This window comes from Cetorhinus maximus, chromosome 23 (assembly GCF_964194155.1).
Source record: "Cetorhinus maximus chromosome 23, sCetMax3.hap1.1, whole genome shotgun sequence".
NCBI classification, from domain to species: Eukaryota; Metazoa; Chordata; class Chondrichthyes; order Lamniformes; family Cetorhinidae; genus Cetorhinus; species Cetorhinus maximus.
This window is the reverse complement of record NC_135901.1, coordinates 60,473,744-60,499,028: the sequence shown is the minus strand read 5'-3', so window position 1 is coordinate 60,499,028 and position 25,285 is coordinate 60,473,744. Positions and strand designations below refer to the sequence as shown.

General features: G+C 45.1%; 2 protein-coding genes and 1 pseudogene across 3 annotated transcripts in view; 1 reads left to right on the top strand and 2 right to left on the bottom strand.

The window, feature by feature from the left end:
• LOC144698328 (uncharacterized) overlaps positions 1–25,285 on the top strand; it is a 694,970-nt gene that overhangs the window by 130,573 nt on the left and 539,112 nt on the right. The gene's annotated exons all lie outside the window — the stretch shown is intronic.
• LOC144698352 (uncharacterized) overlaps positions 1–25,285 on the bottom strand; it is a 674,481-nt pseudogene that overhangs the window by 396,299 nt on the left and 252,897 nt on the right. The gene's annotated exons all lie outside the window — the stretch shown is intronic.
• Positions 1–25,285, bottom strand: part of LOC144697667 (uncharacterized) — a 200,642-nt gene that overhangs the window by 26,560 nt on the left and 148,797 nt on the right. Inside the window, exons 5-6 of the mRNA XM_078569687.1 lie at positions 24,567–24,998; positions 24,369–24,487 (exon numbers count right to left, since the gene is read on the bottom strand). Of these exons, the coding sequence (XP_078425813.1) occupies positions 24,369–24,487; positions 24,567–24,998 (551 nt within the window). The remainder of the gene's footprint in view (positions 1–24,368; positions 24,488–24,566; positions 24,999–25,285) is intronic.

Here is a 25,285-nt window from a genome sequence, read left to right as displayed (position 1 = left end):
GTCATCTTAGCTCCAGGACATCACTGCAGGACTTCCTCAGGGTAGTTTCCTCAACCCATCTTCAGCTGCTTCACCAATGAACTTCCTTCCATCATAAGGTCAGAAGTGGAGATGTTCGCAGATGATTACACAAAGTTCAGCACCACACCCGATTCCTCAGATACTGAAGCAGTCCATGTCCAAATGCAGGAAGACCTGGACAATATCCAGGCTTGGGCTGATAAGTGGCAAGTAACATTCGCACCACACAAGTGTCAGGCATTGACCATCTCCAACAAGAGAGAATCCGACCATCGCCTCTTGATGTTCAATGGCATTAGCAGCCCTGAATCCCTCACTATCAACATCCTGGGGGTTACCATTGACTAGGAACTGGACTAGCCATATAAACACTGTGACTACAAGAGCAGGTCAGACGCTAGGAATCGTGCAACGAGTAACTCACCTCCTGACTCCCCAAAGCCTGTCCACATCTACAAGCACATATTAGGAGTGTGGTGGAATACTCCCCACTTGACTGGATGAGTGCAGCCCCCACAACAGTGAAGAAGCTGGACACATTCCAAGGCAAAGCAGTCCACTTAACTGGCACCACATCCACATTAACGCCTTTCACCACCGACGCACAGTGGCAGCAGTGTGCACCATCTACAAGATGCACTGCAGGAATTCACTAAGGCTCCTTAGACAGGTGCGTCCAAACCCGCAATCGTTGCCAGCTAGGAGGGCAAGGGCAGCAGGTAGATAGGCACGCCACCACCTGGAATCTGCCCTTCAAGTCACTCACCATACTGACTTGGAAATATATCGCCGTTCCTTCACTGTCACTGGGTCAAAATCCTGGAACTCCCTCCCTAACAGCACTGTGGGTGTACCCACACCACATGGACTGCAGCGGTTCAAGAAGGCAGCTCACCGCCACCTTCTCAATGGAAACTAGGAATGGGCAATAAATGCTGGCCCAGCCAGCAAAGGCCACATCCCATGAATGAATAAAACAAAGATCCATGTTAGCCTGTAAAAAATATTGCCTTGTTCTTCTGACCAAAGTAAAGCACTGCCAACGTCAGTGCCTGGAGCAAATCTGACGTATTTTCTCAGGTGAGGAACCAGCTGAAGCTTTCAATATTGGCTTTATTAACTTCGAGTTTCCAAATGGAAATTTTACAGTGGCTTGAAAGCGAATAAAAACAGGGTTAAGGAGAAAGAGAAGGAAATTGGCAATAATTATAAAGGCCTTTGTACAAAACTGACATAGATACCATGGGTGGAAGGTCCTCTTACTGTGCTGTGCCATTTGATGATGACATTGTTGATCAGTCTGTCTCCAGCATTCCTAATGAGAGCAGCCGAATTCCATTTCTTCAAAACAAAGACCCAATGTGCTGCTGCATGACGTCACCGCTTAACATTCCAGACAGCTCCATTGGGATCTTTACAGCGCAGGGTTTATAGAGGCGAGTGGGGTCATATTCGCTTCACATGTGATGGAGCTGCGGTTTGAAACCTGGCAAGATCATTATCCAGGCTTGTTTATTTGAGTGAGTGAAAGTTCGATAATTTACGTTTGATGTAAATATGAACACGACGGTTGGAATTCTGCTGACTGAAGTTTTCACCATTTGTGATTTTAACCAAATTAGTTAATTAGAAGGAAACCTATCCAAATACGTCCGTATTTTCTGATTTCCATTCATTTGTCAGCATTCAGGGAATTTGCTTTCGGAAATGGAACAAACACTGAGCCAAGTTCGTGACATCCTTGCTTTCTGGGCCTGTGTCTCGCCTTAGACCTCTGTCACTCTCGGTGTATATATCCCTGTGTCTGTTCCTCTGTGATTGTCAATGTGGTTCAGTTCCCTGAGGGGGTAAAAACGTTTTTAACGTCGCAAACTTGATTCACATTAGTTGTGCGAATTCATGTTAAAATGTCACAGAGAAAAGTATCAGCGTGAAAGATAAAACAAGGGACTGGCCCTTTCTATATATATCCTACAACAACAACAACATATATTTATAAAGCGCCTTTAACCTAAGGAAACGTCACAGGAGTTCCCCAGGACCATTATATAACAAGGTGTGACACCGAGCCTCATGTTCGGTCAGATGACTAAAAACTCGGTCACAGTGGGAGGTTTTAAGAACTGTCTTAAAGGAGGAAAGTATCGATTTCATGTTGCAAATAACAGCAATGGTTCTTCTCATTTGTTAAGAAGTCGCTTGTGTTCAATCTAAACAGAACATTTGGTGGGAGAAAGTTTCCTCTGGTGAAAGATTTCGGGAATGAAAAGAAAATGTCAAAAGTTGCTTCCATCATCCAAATCTCAAGCCTTCTTGGTAGTTTCCCTGATTTCAAGTGACTTGGGATCGGTGCTTCCATTGAACCAACAGGGAATAGGGTGGAGGGTTTTGGAAATTGGAAGTTGCGCATGTGCAGCTTGTGGGACTATTTCACCTCACTGTCGATTTTATGTTCCAGCTCACAGCAACCATTGTTTTCATTGACTGACAAAGTCGTTTACCTTGAACATAAACAGGCAGTTTTGTGGTGAAAGAGATCTGAACTGAAAAACAATAGGCAAAAGCAGCGAAGATAAGCCAAATCAAAAACTGCTGGTCTAGCTTCCCTGGTGGTCTAGTGGTCAGGATTCGGCGCTCGATTCCCGGTCAGGGAATGTCGAGTTATTGAATCTGTTGGAACGAGTGTTGATTATTCATTGATTGGAAACGTTTAAAAGCTCCACCAGAATCAGAGAAGTGTGGGTTTAAGTTTTACCTCAGAGCTGGAAAACATCACACTTGGTTCAAGTTGAGGGAATGAAGGGAGAGGAGTGAGGGCTGGTTCCAAAGCACTGACGAAAGAAATGTTGGTGTGAGGCAAAATATGGGTGGGAGAAGGGCAAATTTTGCTGCCTACTGTTTGCACTGGCACAAATATCACTCCTGATAGATCAACCAATCACTACTGCTCTTTGAAAGCAGCACGTCAAGCCGAATGGCCTCTTTCTGTGCTGTGAATTTCTTTAATTTTATGTTTCGCAACAGCACAGGTCATTCTGCCATTTTATAACCCACTCGAGCGAGATGTACTTTCTTTCCTTGTATTCAGCGCTTTTGAAACCAAAACACGGAGCAAATTCAGTGAGTTTTCTTGTCATTTCCAGCACGAGATTTGTCACGAGACTAATTGAGCGACACATTAATGGTGTCAATCCTTCACTGGAGCTCACCGCGTCCAAAGAGCACTGTTATCATCAGCCTGTTATATAACTTCTTGCAGTACATCTGCTGAAGAATGTAAGCTTATCACAGCTCTGCTTTCTGCACATTCTGCACAGTGTGAAAATCAATTTCAAAGCTGAACAACTGGGAGCAGAGTGGCTTTGGATAATCGGCACTGGGCACATTCCTGTAATCAGTATCTGGGAGAATCAGGAAGATGAGATCCTGGTGTCTCTTTACTCACGAGTTTTACCCATTCCCACGAACTTACTGTGTCTGCATCGAGCAGCTAATTAATGTGGGAGCTCGACGGTCAGAGGAAGCTGGAGGCGAGGCAGGGACAGAAGCAGAAAGAGATGCAACATGAAAGTACTTTGAATTTGACGTGTGTCAGTTGCTTTCAGTGGTGAATTTCTGCCTTGTAAGTTTCACGGGAGCCGCAGTGATTAGTTGGTGTTTGTTTTTTAAGCAGCAAGATTTAAAATTAAAAAAGATAAAAGCAAATTACTGCGCATGATGGAAATCTGAAACAAACACAGAAACTGCTGGAAAAACTCAGCAGCTGGAGGGAGAAACAGGGTCAAAGCTTCCAGTCCGTACGGCTCTTAGTCAGATTTTTAACCTATTACAGCGCCCATGACCCTGACATTAAGAGTCTAATGCTCGACCGACTAACCTAGCCGGGCATGTGAAAAAGCTGTTTCGTATCCCAACATACATGGATAAACCTGTTGATTTCCGCCTGATATCTCAGCTTGGTCGGAATTTTAAAGTGTGGAACGTAATCGGCCGACAAATGCCCCAAAGTTGCAATGCATTCCCCTCAATCATCAATCACATCATTCACATCTTCCCCTTCTTAGCTGCAGCTCCTTCCAAATACTGTGATCCATTTTCCTCAGTATTTTCTCCTGGATTTAATATTTACCTGCTTTGTGACCTCATTTTGAAATCAGATTCGCTTCAATATCCAACACAAATTGAATTACAAACCTGACGGACAAACAATGGAAAACAAGTCACTCGGTAACACAAATCCCATGGTGCTCATTTTCAGATTCACAACAGTCAGCTTTTCAATAAAATGAAGGAATTTTACAGTGATAAGTTTAGAAAGTTGGTGTGACTTTTATTTGTGACTCACTCACTCGGGAATTCTGTAAATGCTCCCCGGAGGTTTAGTGACCGGGATATAATGTACCTGCATCTTCCTGAGCCTGTGCTCGGAGTATTGGGAGGTTTGGCCCGGGTTGGAGAATCTTGTGTTCCAAGGATGGGCAGTAACTCGCTGATTGAAGCTGCAGTCGCCGCTTTCTGCTGGCAGCGGGTGATTGGAAAGTGTAGGGCCGGAATATTGCGGCTTTTCTGCTTTTCCCTGTCTCACTCACTGCAGAGCTGAAGAAGAGAGTATAATTGATGGGTTCGTTTGATTCCAACAATTTCATGGATTTCTGATGGGTTAGATGAAGGTACGGAGTGGGTCCAAATCTTTTCTCATTGTATTTGACAGAAAACGTAGTTTTAAAAAGAAGCTGTTTTTGTGGGATCTCACTGGACAACAAAAGACCTGCCACCGTTTGGGGAAGATATCTTGCAGCCCAAGTACCCAATGACAATCCAGAACTGTGTGGCAATGATTGGTGATGAGGGGGAAAAACAATAAACACCTTCACCCTCTGGGTGGTTTTGAATCACCAACCTTTCAGTTATCAGGCAAACACGCTGAACAATTGCGTCACAGACACTTACACAAACCTAACTGACAAGGTATCCCAACCAGGCTGTCAGTGAGTCTAATCTTCAGATTGCCACTACCCAGATTGCTGTTGCGCTCTATCAGTTTTACTCTTCTAAAATAAAGGGTGAGACATTCATTGTGGACACATGGAAACAGTTTGATCCCACCCACTGCAGACACATCCATGTCACTGGGAACTAGCTTTCCCACAACCAGTGCCATTTCCCTTCGAGCCTTTCATTGTCTTGTCTATTACCAAGTATTCTGATTGTCCCGAAGCCGATATTAGGTTTGAATTCCTGATGTGCAGTAACGAGAATCCTTCCACTGTCTCAGATCAGTTAATTTCACTAACAACATCAGAGTCAATGTTCCAGCGTCTTAAAGAAGGGAAAGGTGCCTTGACTGTCTCTGGTTCACCCTTCATTCACATTGGATTCCATTTCTCAAAGGGGACTTTCATTTCCTTCTTGAGCTCCCTGATCACATCTGGCAGCATCTTTGGATTAAGAGGCTTAATTAACATTTCAGATGCAGCGCAGTTCTAATGAAAGGCTACAGAGCTGAAATGAAAACTATGTGTCTCTCTCCACAAACGCTCCCAAATCTGCTGAGAATTCCAGCATTTTCTGTTTATTATTTCAGATAACCAGCATGTGCAGTACTTTATTTTTTTTTCCCTGATTAGTGAAACGTATAAGACCCTGAGCAGTACTTGACAGAGCGGATTTGGAGAGGATGTTACCTCTTCTGGGAGAATCTAGAACTCGGGATCGCTGTTTAAAAATAAGGGGTCACCCATTTAAAACGGAGATGAGGCGATTTTTTTTCTCTCAGTGGGTCGTGAAACTTATGAACTCTCTTCCTAAAAAGGCTGTGGAAGCAGAGTCTTTAAATATTTTTAAGGCAGAGGTAGATATATTCTTGGCAAGCAAGGGGATGGCAGGTTATCGGAACTAAATGGGGTACAGATTTCAGGTGACTATCAGATCAGCCATCATCTTATTAAACGGCGGAGCAGGCTTGAGGGGCCGAATGGCCTACTCCTGCTCGTTTTTCTTAAGTAGTGCTAAGAATGTGGAACCCATTACCAGTAGATTTCGAGATCATGTCTGAGCTGAAAATGTGTAGGTAAATTCACACTGTAAACAGATTGTTCACCAACTGGAATTGGAAAGGGATTCAATCCCATCCCATTTACTGACACAGCAACATAGTCTCGCTGGTGGGAGACCATTCAGATACTTCTCATGTACAAAGGGCTTTAATCAGTTTTCCCACAAGTTAACACTCCAACTTTAAAAGCCTAAAGGATTTGATCCACAATCAGAGAATTGATACTAGCATGACACAGTTTAGATGTTCCACGTATAGGGGGAAAAGCCAGGAGCTCACCCAATCTGCTGAGACTGCACTGAGTTCAGATCTAACTGTAGGATCATTATATCCAGGAGAGAATTGAGGTGGAGCCCTGAGCAATTTGGCCGCTGCATCAAGTGATTCAACAATTTTATGTCTTGCCCCTATGTCACCCATCGTCTTCTGATTACAGGACAGAGGTTTCTGTTCTACAATATGATCTTTCAATGGCACAGCGGAAAGCCAAGTTTCACTGCGAGACAGAATGTGCCCTATCCTCACTCCAGCAGCTTCCTGCGCGTGCGCATTGCGGTGTATGATGGTGCATGCACATTTCGGTCTGTTTCATGAGCATGCGCAGTGCTGGCCTGTGACTGAAGCTACTCAGTGCGGCGGAGAAAATGTCGAGCGGAGTCAACTAACAGAGTTAGTGGGTGTTTGAGGAGGAATGGAGCCAGCGGAGTGGGCAGGGAGGCTTCATAAAGACACAGTTCAGGCCGTAGACCCCAAATAACAAGGTGCCGGTCTTGTGTTTGCAGAGAACGGGCCGAAAAAGTCTGGATTTCTCCCTTCGCCATGCCCGGCCGCCATCTTTATAGGGGGCAATGTGCAGCAGGGCGCGTGCGCGGTCATCCTGGTCCAGGTAGCAGGAGGAGAGAATGTTGTGCATTTCTATCCTGGACTGACAGGGATGGATTTTGGAAACTCCTTTTACAGGGGGTCAGAAGGGGAGGATTTACACACAGTAAACTCAAGCCAATAGAAACGTTTGGCCTTTCTGAATTTCTGTTCGGGACTGACTGATGGATTTTGTGAACTCTATTTACAGGATGTTAGAAGAGGAGGGGAAACTTGAGGGAGATGAGAAACCAAAACCAAACATCACGTCAAAATCTGAAAGTCACATGTTTCAACAGGACCTGAATATCACCAGCCTTTGAATGTAAGCATTGAGTTCCAGGACATTACCAGTCACTGGGTAAAAAAAATCTCTTCCTGGCATCCGCCTTGTGGATCTTGCCCAAAATCTTAGAACTCTGTCCCTTAATCGTTTCATAATCAGCTAATGGCAACAGTTTTTATTTAACTACCTTTCATTATCCTGTATACCTCTATCAAATCTCCCCTCAATCTCCTTTACTCCAAGGAGAACAACCCCAGTTTCTCGAACCTCATCTTACAGATAAAACCCCTCATCTCTCGAACCATTCTGGTTAATCTCCTCTATACCCTCACATCCTTCATGGTGTGGTGATCACTGGTTTGCACAGACCCAGATGTTCTGTATTCGTGCCTGTGACATCATCACATATCGACAATTAAACAGTGACATCATCACACATCGACAATTACACGGTGACATCACCCCGCTCCCCGGATATTTCCTCAACTGGGAGATTTTTCTCTGACTCCAGTTCTTCTGATATCTTTCCAGCTGCAGAATCCAGCAGGAGAGTTTAAAGTTGAAAACTGAAACTGTTTCAGAGTTGACTATTTTTCACCATCCACCTACAATTTAGAGCTTTTAGTTCTACGCTCTGTATCTGTGAGAGGCTCCATGGCTCTGGGGCTGGTGTGACTCCTTTACTGTGGATCTGAATCCATGTTCATCCATTGATCTGTTTCACCTCTGCCCTCCCTGATCACTTCTCTGCAATTTTTCAACTTCCCCTGTCTCTAATAATGGATGTATTTGAGTTATGTTTAGTATTTTACTGTTTCTTCTGTCGATTGTGTCTAAATGAAGTTTCCACCACTGCCCAACCCCCGACCATGTGCTGCTGGCTTCCCAGCTTTATCTTCCCACAGTCTCTTTCATAGTCAGGAATTGCTTTTCCTGACCTATAGTCCATTTCTATTCCACTTCTAAGCTTATATTGACCATCAAATTCGGCACCATTTGTACTCCCTGGGAGGAGGCGATGGTGTAATGGTATTGTCACTGGACGAGTAATCCAGAGACCCAGGGCAATATCCTGGGGACCCAGGTTCAAATCCCGTCATGGTAGATGGTGGAATTCCAATTCCATAACAAAAATCTAGAATTCAAAGTCTAATGATGACCGATGATGATTGTCATAAAAACCCACCTGGTTCACTAATGCCCCTTAGGGAAGGAAATCTGCCGTCCTTGATCTTGCCTGCACGTGACTCCAGACCACAGCAGTGGTTGACTCTTAACTGCCCTCTGAATGCTAGCCTGAGTGATGCCCACGTGAATTTAGAAAAATCATTCTGCACACCTTGAAACGTTAACTCTGTCTCTCTCCACAGATACCAGCATCTATTGTGATCCCCAGTTGCCTGTGGGGAAGATGATGTTTGACCTTCTTGAACCGCTGCAGTCCGTGTGGTGAAGGTGCTCCCACAATGCTGTTAGGTAAGGAGTTACAAGTTATTCACCCAGTGATGATGAAGGAACAGTGATATATGTCCAAATCAACAACAACAATTTGGATTTATATGGCATTTTTAATGTAAGACAATGGTCCAAGCATTTCACAGAAAGGTTAAAAGCAAGGTTTGACACTGAGCCAAATAAGGAGATATTAGGGCAGGTGACCAAACGTTTGGTCAAAGAGGTAGGTTTTAAGGAGTGTCTTAAAGGAGAAAGATGAAGTAGAGAGGAAGAGAGGTTTGGGGAGAAAATTCCAGAGCTTGAGGCCATGGAAACTGACAGAATGCTCAGCAGGTCAGAACGAAAGGAGCACAAACATCTCAGAGGGTTGTGAGGCTGGATTACAGTGATAGGGAGGAGCGAGACCAACATGGAATTTCAAAAAGTGGATGAGAATTTTAAAATGAAGATGCTTCTTAACCCGGTGCTTTTGTAGGTCAGTGAGCACATGGGTGATAGGTGAACAAGACTTGGTGTGAGTAAGCACACAGGCAGCAGAGTTTTGGATGACCTCAAGGTTACAGGGAGGTTGAAAGTCGGAGGCCGGCCGGGAGTGCGTCAGACAGGTCAGGATGGTGTGTGACTTGGAGGGGAACTTGGAGACAATGATGCTCATATACACCTGCTACCCTGGTCCTTCTGGGGGTGGAGGTTGAGGGATTGGAAGATTCTATCAAAGTTCTGCTTATGTTATAGATATAAACAATCCATCTCCTTCACCTCCTGTGCTACCTACCTCTTTTTCTCTCTCTCTCTCTCTCTCTCTTTCCATAGAGGCCAGTGTAGGTCCAGACTGGGTGGCAGGTTCCCTTCCCTGAAGGACATTAGTGAACCAGTTGGGTGTTTATGACAATCCAGCAGTTTTCATGGTCACTTTTTCCTCGTGCCGGCCCCACAAATTCCCAGATTCATTCAGCTCAATTTCACAACCTGCCTTTGTGTTTTTGTGGGTTTCTCTCTCACTCCCTTTTCTCTGTTTTAAATCAATTTCACAGGGTATTAGAAGGGGAGAATTTACAGTCGGGAAACTCAAACCAAACATCACATCAGGATCTGATGGAGTCGCCCAATTTATCGTAAGCTGAGGGGAGAAACCGTACTCGTGTTCTGTGTGTGGACGAGGCTTCAGCCAATCATCTAGCCTGTCAAGACGTAAATGCAGTCATAGCGATGAGAAACCGTGGAAATGTTGGGACTGTGGGAAGCGATTGACTGACCCATCTGACCTGGAAACTCACCGATGCAGTCACACTGGGGAGAGACCGTTCACCTGCTCCGAGTGTGGGAAGGGATTCATCAGTGTATCTAACCTGCTGAGACACCAACACACTCACACTGGAGAAAGATCATTCACCTGCTCAGAGTGTGGGAAGGGATTCACTCAGTTATCCAGCCTGCTGACACACCAGCGAATTCACACTGGGGAGAGACCATTCACCTGCTCCGAGTGTGGTAAATGATTCATTGATCCATCCATCCTGCTGAAACACCAGCGGGTTCACACTGGAGAGAAAACTTTTAGATGCCCAGACTGCAGGAAGTGCTTCAAAAGTTCCGGGAACCTGATGTCCCATCAACGTGTTCACACTGATGAGAGACCGTTCAGGTGCTCTCACTGTGGGACTGGGTTCAGATGGTCATCTGACCTTACGGTACACCAGAGAATTCACACTGGGGAGAGACCGTTCACCTGTACGGCGTGTGGGAAGGGATTCACTCGATCATCCAACCTGCTGAGGCACCAACACGTTCACAAGTAACTACAGTGATTGGGATTTGCTGATAATCACATCCAGGACTGAACTATATTCATTGGGGTCAGTTTCTGTTGATCTTCATAAACTCCAGCCCAGTTATAGGGGGCCATTTGTATTTTTGAAATGCTGTGTGTTAAATACAGTGTATTGAGTCCTTTTAGTACCTTTAACACAAGTTATTTCCTTTTGACGGACTCTGCCTCTCCCCTGTCACCTCCATCCTCACCTCCAACAAGTGTGAGGAGCTCATGGAGCTTCTTTGTCACTAAGATTGAGACAATCCGATCAGCTGCCTCTGCTGCTTCCCTCCCTTCCACTAGCCCACTGGGCCAAAGATCCATCCTCTCGGGACAGGGGTGAATTGCATAGAATTTGCATCAGGAAGTGAATATAATAGGTGCATTTCAGGGGAAAATGGATAGCTCTATGAGAAAGAAGGGAATAGATGATTACATTGGTAGATTTAGCTGAGAAAAAATGGGAGGAGGCTCGAGTGGAGCGTAAACACCAGCATGGACTGATTGGGCTGAATAGCCTGGTTCTCTGCTGTATATCCCGTGAACTCCTGTGCAATCTAGTCTAAATCCATGGTATTATCTGTCTGGAAGCAGCATGGCATTAAACTGAAAACTAAAATCAAACTTTACCAGGCCATTGTCCTGAGCACCCTGCTGTATGGAGCAGAATCCTGGGTCTGCTCTTGGAGCCACATCAAAGCTCTGGAACAATTCCAGCAAAGACACCCGAGGTCCATCCTGAGCATTAGATGGCAGGACAAAAATCACAAACAACGAGGTTCTCCATCACGCTGGGTTCAACAGCTTGGAGACCACCCTCCAGAAAATTCATCTCCGATGGCCAGGCCATGTTTCCCACGTGGACAATCACATAATTCCCAAGCTGATCTTCCATGGGGAACTGTCTCAGGGCAAACAACATCAAGGTGGTCAGTACAACCGATACAAGGACACCTTAAAAAAGAGCCTCACCAACTCCTGCATTGCAGACTGCCTCTCCTCGGAAAACACTGCAGTCGACCGGCCGAGTTCTGGTCACTACATTATAGGAAGGATGTGATACCACTGGAGAGGGTGCAGAGGAGATTTACCAGGATACTGTCCGGGCTGGAGGGTCTGAGCTATGAGGAAATATTGGATAGGCTGGGGTTGTATTCCCAAGAGCAGCGAAGGGGGCCTGATAGAGGTGTATAAGATTATGAGAGGCATAGTTGGGTGGATAGGAAGGCACTTTTTCCATTAGTAGTGGGGTCAATAACCGGCGGGGCATAGATTTAAGGTAAGAGGTAAAAGGCTAAGAGGGGAGTTCAGGAGAATTGTTTTTTCACCCAGAGGGTGGTGGGAGTCTAGAACTCACTACCTGAAAGGGTGGTTGAGTCAGAAACTCTTGTAACATTTTAGAAGTATTTAAATATTCACTTGCATTGCCTTAGCCTCCAGAGCTATGGGCCAAGCGCTGGATAATGGGATTAGTGTAGTCAGAACTTTGTGAGCAGCATGGACACAATGGGCCGAATGGCCTTCTCCTGTGCTCTATGAGTGTATATATGGTGGGAAGCACTGAAGTTTGGTTCAGTGTGTTTCGAGGACCATCTACACCAAACTCAACATCCGAAGTGCCCAGAGGAAGGTCAGAGGTGGTACAGCGGCAGAAGTTAACCCAAGCACCACCACCAACAATATTAACGGTCAGTTCTGTGGACGTCCATGTCGAACCCACACCGAACTCTTCAGTCACGAGAGGACCCACAGGAAATGATTAAATCATTTACAGTTTGGGCATTCGAACAACGAGGAGTCTACCCCAACATTATCCCTGTCCTCTGGATCGGGGAACTATACCCTGTCTGTATTACTGCGGTGCTGTTAATAAAGACAGCGTGAGACAATCTGTTGTGAGCTTGATTATCTGGTCTCTGAATCCACAAGATTCATCATTTAGAGTCAACAATATGAACAAGGAAACACATCACGGCCCAAAACACCAGCTCGATATTCCCAGGAGAAAGTCTGTTATCTGACACCTCAAATGGACAGAACAGAGAAAGATCCCAACTGTAAGAAACCCTTGAATCATTTGTAAATATATTTCAAATGCTGACAGATTCCAGCCGCTTAGATTTCCATCACATTGAAGTTAATGGAAGGTGAGAGCGCAGTTATTCTAGAACTATAAAAAAAACACTAGTTAGAGCACAGCTGGAGTACTGAGTCCAGTTGTAGTCAGCACATTACAAGAAGGATGTGTTCACACTAGAGCAGGCACAGAAGAGATTTACCTAGATGTTGGCAGGACTGCAGAATTTCAACTCTGAGGAAAGATTGTAGAGGCTGTTTTCTTTGGGACAGGGGAGGAAGAGGGGAGATTTAATTGAGGTGTAAAAATTATGAGGGTCCCAGATAGGAAGGACCTATTTAATTTACAGAGGTCAGAACCAAGAGGATAGAGATTTAAAGTAATTAGTGGAAGGATTAGAGGGGAGTTCAATAATGCTTTTAGCCAGAGGGTGGTGGGTCTTGGAACTTACTAACTGAAAGGGTGGTAGAGGCAGAAATACACAGATTTAAAAAGTGCTGGGATATACACTGGATGTTCTGTAACCTACAGGATTACGGACCAAGACCTGGGAAGCGGGATTAAACTGGATTGCTCATTTTCAGCCAGTACAGACATGATGGGCTGAACGGCCTCCTCTGTGCTACAATTTCTATGATTCTGTGGTGACAAGTGGTCCTCGTGTTTTTATCGGAGACAGGCCTCGGCCCAGTCATTTGCCCCGAGTGTTGATGAGATGGTTCAAGCGAAGAGATGCCGGGTACCGGGAACAGCAGGAACAATAAATAAAACCGAGGTGTCAGTAAATACTGATATAGTTTATTTGTATCTAGTTCCATTTTTATAAATTCTGCTGAATGTTGCCCTCAGCCAGTGTCAGGATATTGGATCAGAGCCACCATGGAAAATGAATTTGACACCGGTGAGATAGACAATGTCAACCGGATCATCAGTATCTCTGTAACCTCCTCCAGCCCCACAACCCTTCCTGTAAATACAAGGTGTTGTTCTTGGATTACACTCTGAGATAGACAATGTAATTATATTTTAACCTTTATTCTTCAAGTAAAGTATCTCTCTTCAGGCTGTTCTCAAGGTTGTGCAAGATGAAACCAAACAGTGATTTATTTGTACTTCTTGCAGTTTAGTTACTGTATTCACTGCTCATGATGCGATCTGCTCTACATTGGGAAGACCAAACACAGATTGGGTGATCACTTTGTGGAACAACCTCCGTTCAGTCTGTCAGCTTGACCCTGAGCTTCCGGTCACTTGTCATTTTAATTCTCTGCCCCACTCCCACTCTGACCTCTCTGTCCTTGGCCTTCTGCAATGTTCCAATGAAGCTCAATGGGAGGTCGAGGAACAGCAGCTCATCTTTCAATTTGGCACTTTACAACCTTCCGCACTCAACATCGAGTTCAGCAGTTTCTGCATCAACAGCGAGTTGTCAGGATCTGGAACATTCTACCTGAAAAGGTGCTGGAACCTGATTCTATCAGGAAGTTTAAAAGGCAGTTGACAGGGATTTGGGATTGAGGAACTTACAGGGTTACAAACAGAAAGTGGGTGTGTGGGACTAAACACGACTGCTCTTTCAAAGAGACAGCACAAGCACAAAGGGTTGAATGGCCTCCTCCTGTGCTCTCAGTTTCAATGATTCTAGGAGTTGGCCATTTAGCCCCTCGAGTCTTTCCCACCATGCAATCAGATCACGGCTGATCTGTGACCCTTTGTCTCCTGTCCCTTGATTTATACCTTGTGTTAGGAAGGATCTATCAATGCCAGATTGAAAATGAACATTGATCAAGCATGAACTGCTAATTCAGGAAGAGAATTCCAAACTTCTCCCAACTTTACCTGAAGATTTTCCTAATCTCGCTCCTGAAAGTTCTGGCTCTAAGTTTTAGACTATGTTCCTCAGTCCTGGATTCCCCAACCAATGGAAATTGTTCCCCTCTATCTACCACGCCATTTCCAATTATATCATGAAAACTTCGAGAAAATCCTCCTCAATCTTCCAAATTCCAGGGAATACAAACCTCACTTCAGTGAGATGACGAATATTGGCAGAATGAATAGGATACTCAATGGTACAGTCCTAAAGGGTGTGTAGGGACTGGAGGACCTGGGGGTTAATGTGCATACACATTTGAAGGCGAAAGGACATATTGAGAGAGGAGTTCACAAAATATATGAGATCGTGGGCTTCATAAGCAGATTTCATGTGTATAAACACAGGGAAAATAAGCTGACCCGTTATAAAGCTCCGGTTAGGTCACAGCAGGAGTATTGCATCCAGTTCTGGTCTCCACACTTTAGGAAAGGGGTGAGGGTCCTTGAGAGGATGCGGAGGAGATTTGCCAGACTGGATCCAGGAAAAAGGGAATTCGGTTACAAAGGGAGATTGGAGAAGCTGAAGTTGTTCTTCTTGGAGTTACAGAGTTGAGGGGAGATTGGATAGAGGTGAACAAGATTGTGACAGGTTCAGATAAAGGTGGACAAAGAAAATGTTGTTTCCATTTGGTGATGGGACAAGGATTAGGGGGACACAGATTGAAGGTTATGGGCAAAAGATACAGGGCAAATGCAGGGAGGAATATTTTACACAACAAGTGGTAATAACCCAGAATTCACTGCCTACGAGCAGGCTGGAAGCAGACATGATCAATGCTTTAAAATTAAATTGGACCAGCAGTTAAGAGAAATAAACATGCAGGGGGTTGAAGACACAGCGGGGCAATGAGACAGACTGGACTGCTCTACAAAGAGCTGGCATTGACTCAATGGGCTGAATGGCTCCTTTCTGTGCTGTAATTACTCTGATGCATTTGTTTGACCACTCCTCATAATTTAACCCTTGGAGTCCAGTTGTTTTTCAGGTACATCTGCACTGCTCTCCCACTAAGGCCAATATGGTCTATCCTTCCTAAAGTGTGATGCCCAGAACTGAACACAGTATTCCTGTCCTGATGAAATTTCATGTTGACTCGAAACATTAACTCTGTTTCTCTCCACAGATGCTGCCAGGCCTGCTGAGTACTTCCAGCATTATTTATTTTTATTACAGTGGTTCAGGTGCAGTCTAACCAGGATTTTGAAAATGTCGGTGCTTTTCCCACAAACAGAACAAACCTTTTTCCTTCCACAGTCAAAGTCCGATGATATTCAGGACCTGAGGAATCGAGTGACTCTGTTAGATCTTGATGTGAAGTTTGGTTTGAGTTTCCCATCTGCAAATCCGTCCCATTTTACATCCTGTACAAAGGAGATTATAAAAAATCCATCCCTGTCAGTCCAGGATAGAAATTAAGAGACAAACATTTCTCTGGGTTTGAGTTTGCTGTGTGTAAATCCTCCCCTTCTAACCCCCTGTAAAAGGAGTTTCCAAACACTGGGTGTAAACTGGGCTCCGGGAGTTTGTAATCCGGGTTTGGAGTCCTACACCGGGTGTTTGTGAATCCTCCCAGTCCACCCTCCGGCTCCATTCCTCTCCTGCACTCGGCCCTTTCTCAGCCGCTGGACTTTCAACCCGACCGCTTTCATCCCGATCCGCACCCGCGCTGCGCATGCTCCAATTCAAGCCGGGCCACGCCCCTCATTCACTTCGATTGGCCGGAGGAACAGCCGCTTCCGCTGGTACTCCAGGCCCGCCCCCTGTTCCTATTGGTCCGGAGCTGCCGTCAATCATTGTGAGCTGGAGCATGTGTAGCGCGTGAAATCAGGCGTGAAGAGAGCTGGAGCGAGCGGATTTAAAATGCGGGATTTACAAAGACCGAGCGCGGACTGAGAGCTGGAAAAAAAAACCCATGAGCATAGATAGGGCTGGCGGGTGAGTTGGGAGGCTTTATGAATTCACGGTCTCTGTCTGAAACCCTCAATAAGGAACCATCCTTCCAAACACAGATTTGGCCATTTCTCCGGAAGTAGGCCCGAGTTAACGGCCGCCAACCATATAGGGGGCAAGGAGCAGCAGAGCGGTCACCATCTTTATAGGGGGCAAAAAGCAGCAGAGCGCATGTGCGGTCACTATCTTTATAGGGGGCAATGTCCAACAGGGAGCATGCGTGGGCGCCATCTTTACAGAGGCTGCAGGCCCGGATGAATGACCCGCAGGAAGGACAATAAATCAGAGATAGAGTTTGGTGTGAAATCAATGGGTTGTTGTAAAACAGGAGATCAGGGGAACAGTCAGAAACAACAACAACTTCTATTAACATCATACATCATCCCAGTGAGCTTCACAGGAAATCATAAAATAAAGTATAACATTCAGAAACAGAAGGAGGTGACCAAAATACTTAAATAGTCGCTTGTTTGTACAGAATTTGATTACTAACGAAAAAAGAGACAAGCTGTCAAAGCTTTTCCTGTTGCACTCACCAGGACAGACGCAAGAATCCCAAATTTCAAAGGGAACCACAATTTATACTGCACGAGAAAAGGGTGCTGATTGGTTGGCCCGTCGGCTCTGATTGGTTGTTGCCATGGACAATACAGCCAGGAGCTGTAATCCCCTCTGCTTTTGTTTAATTCCACAAAACACCCCGTGCCTGGACTTGTTCCTTCTGCCTGCAGAGGACAGGTCCCTGTGGATGAACATACGTAGCTTATAGCAAGTGCAAGTGAGACACATTACAAGCCTGACTGATAATTTTTGAAATTTGGTATTCTTCCCTCTATCCTGATGAGTACAAGATAAAATGTTTTGACAGAATGTCTTTTTTTATTAATACTCAATTGTCTTAAAGGGGGAAAGTGTGGGAGACAGAGGGAGAGAATCTCAGAGCTTGGGGTCGAGGGAACTGAAGTGATGGACACTAATGTTGGAGCAATTAAAACAGGGAATGCTAGAATTAGAGCAGTGCAGCTATCATAGAGGGTTGTGGGTCTGCAGGAGCCACAGAGAGGAGGCCATTGGGGGATTTGAAAACAAGGATGAGAATTTTAATATCAAGTTGCTGCTTGAACCAAGGGAGCCAAGGAAGGTCAGGGAATGGGCCTAGCTGTGAGTGAAGACACAGACAGCAGAAATATGGATGTCTTCAAGGTTACAGAGGGTAGAATGTGGGAGTCCAGCCAGGTGTGTGTTGGAATGGTCCAGTCTGGAGGTAAAAATGGCCGTGATAAGGGTTTCAGCAGCAGATGAGACACTCCTGAGACAGGGGTGAGGTCAGGTGATATTACGGAGGTGGAAACAGGCGATCATAGTGATGGCACAGACAAGAGGTCAGTAGCTCATTTCGAGATCAAATGTAACACCGAGGTTGTGAACAAACTGGCTTAATCTCAGACTGTTCCCAGGGAGAGGGATGGAGTTGGTATCTGGGAAATGGAGATTGGAGCAGGGACTGAAAACAGTGTCTTCAGTCTTCTCAGTATTTAATTGGAGTTAATTAGTCATCAGGAAGAGAAGCAGGAACCAGAATGGGCCATGAGACTGATCCCAGGTTTAACTCAGTTAGAGAGGGAGAGAACGAAGGAAGGAAACTCTGGGACATTGGGAGAAACCACCTTCATAATCGCTCATTAAATCTCCACACAGTAAGTTTTGGACACAAGGTTAACATCTGCTATTCTGTATGATCAGTCAGGGGGTTTCAGATTAATGTTTTGTCACGAGTAATCACTGAAGTGAATGATCAGACATATTGTCAACTCCAGCTGGAGAAATTTGTTAAAAAGATACAGAAATAATTGTCCAAAACTCTGTCTGGATTTCAGCACAGGGAGGAGGGAGAGTGTGTGGGACGGGGATTTGTAGCTTTGGGGGAACAAGAGAGGAAAAAATGTTCCATAGAAACTAGAATTGTCTGTTCTGAATTTCTATCCTGTTCTTACAGTGATGGCTATTGTAAACTCCTTTTACAGATAATTAGAAGGAGAGGATTTTCAGGCAGGAAACTCAAACCAGACATCACATCAAGATCTGACACAGTCACTCGATTCATCAGGACCTGAATTTCATCACCTTTGAATGTGGACGGAGAAACATTTGTCTGTTCTGTCTGTGAGGAAAGATTTCAAATATCAGTGTGACTGGAAAAGCACCGAGACACACACACACCCGAGTGAGAGTGTTCCAGTGAACTGGCTGTGGAAAGAGCTTTAACTAGTTATACAGCCTGAAATAACATCACACCATTCACAGTGGGGAGAAACTGTACACGTGTTCTCTGTGTGGACGAGGCTTCAACTGATCATCAAACTTAGAGAGACACAGGGACACCTGGACCATGGAGAAACCGTGGAAATGTAAGGACTGTGGGAAAGGATTCAATTGTCCATCGAAACTGGAAATCCATCGACGCAGTCACACTGGGGAGCGGCCGTTCACCTGCTCTGAGTGTGGGAAGGGATTCACTCAGTTATCCCACTTGCTGACACACCAGCGAGTTCACACTGGAGAGGGAGCATTCACCTGCTCCGACTGTGGGAAGGGATTCACTTGGTCATCAAGCCTGCTGACACACCAGCGAGTTCACACTGGAGAGAGACCATTCAACTGCACGCTATGTGGGAAAGGATTCACTGGGTCCTCTAACCTGCGTAAGCACCAGCGAATTCACACTGAGGAGAGGCCATTCAGTTTACTTCCTGTGGAAAGAGATTCAGGACTTCATTGAACCTCAAAGTACACCAGCGAATTCACACTGGAGAGAGGCCTTTCACCTGCTCCGAGTGTGGGAAGGGATTCACTCTGTTATCCCACCTGCTGAGACACCAGCGAATTCACACTGGAGGGAGACCATTCACCTGCTCCCAGTGTGGGATGGAATTCACTCAGTCATCAAACCTGCGCGCACACCAGCGAATTCACACAGGGGAAAGACCATTCACCTGCTCCGAGTTTGGGAAGGGATTCACTTGGTCAACAAGCCTGCTGACACACCAGCGAGTTCACACTGGGGAGAGACCATTCACCTGCTCCCAGTGTGGGAAGCGATTCTCTCAGTTATCCCACCTGCTGAGACACCAGCGAGTTCACACTGGGGAGAGACCATTCACCTGCTCCCAGTGTGGGAAGGGATTCACTCAGTTATCCACCCTGCTGAAACACCAGCGAATTCACACAAGGAGAGGCCATTCTGCTGTACATCCTGTGTAAAGAGATTCAGCCTTCATTCCACCTCAGTGTACGCCAGTGAATTCACATTGGAGAGAGAGCGTTCACCTGCTCCGAGTGTGGAAAGGGGTTCACTCATTTGTCCAACCTGTTGACACACTAGCGAGTTCACACTGGGAAGATGCTGTTCACCTTCTCCGAATGTAGGAAGGGATTCACTTGGTCATCCCACCTGCTCAGACAGCAGTGGGTTCACAAGTGACAGCAGGGGTTGGATTCTGCTGTTATTGCTGCTGTTAATCACATCCAGAACTGAACCATGTTCATTATAATAGTCGTGGTTTGTTTCTATTGCTGTTTATAATCCCTGTAACTGGGCTGACGTTTAATATCTTGAAGTCTGTTAAATAAATCAGTTTTGTTTCAAACTCTCAGAATGTCGAGTCCTTGATTTCTCCAGGATAAGAGGAGACTGATTGATGTCCTGTTCCCAACTGCTCCATTTTTGGATCTGGTCTCCTCTCTAACCCTAGATTCTTTCAGTTCTCAGACCTTTGGTTACTCTCATGGATACGTCCCAGCTCCCCACACCTCCCAGAGAGCCTTGGGATCCAGGGAAGTATCAGTGTTAAAAACAGAAAATGCTGGAAATAACCAATACTTTTCCAAATGCCAATTGATTTTGTCCTGAATTATTGTCTCCAGCCTTTCCCCACCATTAATGTGAAGCTGATTGTCCTGAAATTGCTGTGTTTTTGAACAGGGGTGTAACATTTACAATCTGTCAGTCCTTTGACACCACTACTGTATAAGGAGGATTGGAAGATTGTGACCAGAGCCTCCACAAGTTCCCTGTGAAGGATGCTGTCTCTGACAGTGCAGCAGTCCCTCAGTGTCACCCTGGAGTATCAGCCTAGATAATGTGCTCAGGTTTATTCATATTTCCTCTTGTTATTGATGTGGGTCATTAAGAAACAATGGACTCTTATGATGTCATCCAGTCCCAGTGCGATGATGTCATCCAGTCCCAGTGCGATGATGTCATCCAGTCCCAGTGTGATGATGTCATGAAGACTATTAAATACCAGCAGAGCCTTAGTGGTGAAAACAGTTTTGTTCGAGATGGCAGCAAGTCCATTACTGATAGATCAGCAAATGGAATTAACGGGAAAGAAAGTGAGGCAGCTCATGAACATCAGGAATAGTGTTGTAAATTATGAGGATGAGAAACATATACAGTATATGTCCCATCTCCCGACACTCTGCCCCATCTCCCGACACTCTGCCCCCATCTCCCGACACTCTGCCCCCATCTCCCGACACTCTGCCCCCATCTCCCGACACTCTGCCCCCATCTCCCGACACTCTGCACCATCTCCTGACACTCTGCCCCATCTCCTGACACGCTGCCCCCATCTCCCGACACACTGCCCCCATCTCCTGAGCAGCCTGTCTCTACCTCTGCTGAACCCACACAGGATGCACCAAGTTGAAACCAGAGGAAAGGACTGGGTGAGAAATTTTAATTCACCAAAGGTGTGCACATCGGGGTTTGACAAAATATTAAGTTTCCCGTTTTTAACAATGAAACTTAAAACGCATTGATTGGAACCACTTCCAGCTCTTGTCCATTCTGACATCCCGTGAGCCAGCTCACCCTCTCACTGGGTTCATGCTGAATGTTAATCCAGGCTGGGAGCCATTGGGTGGATGGGCAATGGGTGGATGAGTGGCTGAAGGAATGTTCAGTTCACAGGGAGGGGGATGGGGGAGGGGGGTTGGTGCTGGTGGTGGGAAGTGTTCATTCTGAAGGAGTCCCACCTGAAACAGTGACCACTAACTTATCACTTTCCAATGGTGATTGACCTGCTGTGTATTTCCCCAGGTTTGTCCTGTTCAGTTTTTCAGTATTTATATATTTTTGTTTTTGCTAAAACATGTTCTTGTTCTGACACTGAAACACAGAGGATTTTAACTCTGTTAAAGTCAATCTCCATCGAGTACACAGGAGGACTCAACTGGTCCAAACTTCTTATGGTATCAATAAACCAAGATCCTACAAGATGTTTATTTGGGGAATTGTTTTTCTCTGAGACCCGGGACAGTCAAACTATGACCCAAAGTTCAGATTTAGGCTTTGAGCCTGGGCTATGGGGCCCACATACATGGAGCACCATTACCGCATGTCCTTCATCCCCAGTTTTAATCACTCCACCATTGGTGGCCGGGCCTTCAGCTGCCTGGACCCTAAGCTCTGGAATTTCCACCCTAAACCTCTCCACCTTTCTAATTCACTTTCCCCCTTTCAGACACTCGTTCGAACCGACTTCTTTGAACAAGCATTTGGTCATCTGACCTAATATGTCCTTATGCCCCTGTGAAACTTCTTTGGACAATGTATTACGTTAGAAGCTCGATATAAATAAAAGTTGTTGCATTTGTTATCGTAATTCAGTCAGACCTGATCACTTATTGAGTCTGTATGAATGTAACTCAGATAGACACAGCTTGTGTCATAGTTCAGTGAGATCTGATCACTCACTGAGTGAGAGAGTCTGTATCAATATAACTCAGATAGACACAGCTTGTGTCATAGTTCAGTGAGATCTGATCACTCACTGAGTGAGTGAGTCTGTATCAATGTAACTCAGATCGACACAGCTTGTTGGAGCAGACCTGGGGAGAAAGAGGCTCAGAATTTATCACTGGATTTTCTGTTCTCCACAGTTGGGAAAATGGTGATTCTTTCCAAACATCCAAATGATGAATCTAGTCATTAAAGATGATTTGTTGTTTTGAGCTGAATTATTTGGTAGAATTACAGTGAAGGAGTGGGATTGACCCACAGGCTGAGTCACCACTTTAAGGACAGGAAGAGAGAGAATCTGGAGAGGGAAAAAGAATTAGTGAATTAGTAGGTGACTGGGCACTGAATCTGGAACAATGAGCAGAGAGGGGGAGGAGTGTGTGGGACAGGGATTTATAGATTTGGGGGAATGAAAGGAGAAATAATATTCCATAGAAACTAGAATTGTCTGTTCTGAATTTCTATCCTGTACTGACAGTGATGACTTTTGTAAACTGTGTTTACAGGGGATTAGATGGAGAAGATTTTCAGATGAGAAATCAAACCAAAAATCTCAATAAGAGCTTACAGAAACACTGAATTCATAAATGATCAGCCTCTGATTATGGAAGGAGAATTGTTTGTCTGTTCTGTCTGTGGGTAAATATTTAAATCATTAGTGTGACTGGAAAATCAGCGGGACATACACACACACACACACGCACACACACGAGTTGGAATAGCATCTCGGGGTCAAACCTGACATCACGTGTGCAAAAAGTCTGGTTTAGATTCAGACAGTTGTGAGGAAGAGGAATGGAGTTGGTAGCTCGGGAATGAAAACAATGGCTTCAGTCTTCCCAATACTTAATTGGAGGAAATTTCTGCACATTCACCACTGGATATCAGACAAACAGTCTGATAATTTAACAAAAGTGGAGAAGTGGAGAGAGGTGGTGGTGAGGTAGAGCTGGGCACTGTCAGTGTACATGTGATAACTGACACTGTGTTTTCAGATGATGTCGCTGTGGGGAACATGTTGATGAAAAATAAGAGGAGGCCAAGGCTGGATCCTCTGGGGGACACCAGAGGTAACTGTGGGAGTGGGAAGGGAAGACATTCCAAGTAATTCTCTGACTATGATTACATAGAGAAGAATGGAACTAGGAGAGAACAGCCCCACCAAGCTGGACGACAGTGGGGAGGTGTTGGAGCAGAATGGTGTGGTCAACCTTGTCAAAGACTGCAGATAGGTTGAAGCTTGAGTAAATCAGTCTAAATTTGAGAGATCGACATATACAGTTTTTAAAAAAGCATATTTTCAGGATTATTAAAAGTTTTATGAGCCATAAAATGTTTGTAGAGGAGAAAACACCTTTCTGGCTGTATATCACATCAATAGATTCTGTTGTCGATAACTGAAACCCTATTGTAGTCACTATTAAAATCTGCTTGTGTGTGTAATTGGTAGTCATTTATATGAAATATCCTGTACACGCAGAAATGGAATTTCAAGATTTTATTTAGTGAAGAATTATAGAGAGTTATAAAGAGAATGATTAAGAGTTAATTATACATGAGTCTAATTTACAATGTAGGCTTTACATAATATTAAATTTCCATTGAGCTTAGAGCAAGTATTTAGCTGCTTGAAGTGCTGTCTGCACAATAATGATTGTCCAACCTGTCTGTCTGAAGCCTCCTTCCCCCGCCCCCGCTCAACATCTCCTGTAACCCCCAGATTTTCACTCTAAGGTCACACCAAGTCTGAGTCATTAAAATGAGGCCTCACTGGGAAAGGTTTGGGAAATGCTGTATTAATAGACTTTGTATTTAACACAAAGCTGTTTTATTTGAATTTTATCCACAACATTAACCCTTATATCTATCTGGAGTTTATTAACATCAGAAGAAACATGCAGTAACGAACATAGTTCAGTCCTGGATGTAATTAACAGCAAAATCCACTTACTGTCGTTACTCATGAATTCGCTGGTGCATCAGCAGGTTGGGTGCCTGAGTGAATTTCTTTCCACACTCGAAGCAGGTGAACGGTCTCCCCCCAGTGTGAACTTGCTGGTGTCTGTGCAGTGTGGATGACTGAGTGAATCCCTTCCCACACTTGGAACAGGTGAATGGTCTCTCCCCAGTATGAACTTGTTGGTGTCTGCGCAGTGTGGCTGACAGACTGAATTTGTTCCCACAGATGGAGCAGGTGAATGGTCTCTCCCCAGTGTGAACTCGCTGGTGTCTCTGTAGTGTGGATAACTGAGTGAATCCCTTTCCACACTCGGAGCAGGTGAATGGTCTCTCCAGTGTGAGTGCGCTTGTGTATAGTGAGTTGATAAGATTGCCTGAACCCAGCCCCACAGTGAGAGCACCTAAACGGTCTCTCATCAGTGTGAACACGTTTATGTGACATCAGTTCCTGGGAACTTTTATAGCACTTCCCACAGTCTGGGCATTTAAAAGATCTCTCGTCAGTGTGAACTCGCTGATGTGTCATTAGGTTCGCTGAATTAATGAATCCCTTCCCACACTTTGAGCAGGTGAATGGTCTCTCCCCAGTGTGAACTCGCTTGTGTGTCAACAGGGTGGATAACTGAGTGAATCCCTTCCTGCACATGGGGCAAGTGAATGGTCTCTCCCCAGTGTGAGTGCGTCGATGAGTTTCCAGCTCTGATGGGGATTTGAACTGTTTCCCACAGTCCTCACATTTCCAAGGTTTCTCCCGGTTGTGACTGCGCTTGTGTCTTGACAGGCCAGATGATTCGCTGAAGCCTCGTCCACACACAGAACACGTGTACGGTTTCTCCCCACTGTGAACTGTGCTTTTTCCTTCCATGTTCAAATTCCGATGATATTCAGGTTACGATAAATTAGGCGACTCAGTCAGATCCTGATGTGATGTTTGGTTTGAGTTTCCCGACTGTAAATCCTCCCCTTCTAATACCCTGTGAAATTGATTTAAAACAGAAAAAAGGGAGTGAGAGAGAACCCACAAAAACACAAAGGCAGGTTGTGAAATTGAGCTGAATGAATCTGGGATTTTGTGGGGCCGGCACTAGGAAAAAGTGACGATGAAAACTGCTGGATTATCGTAAAA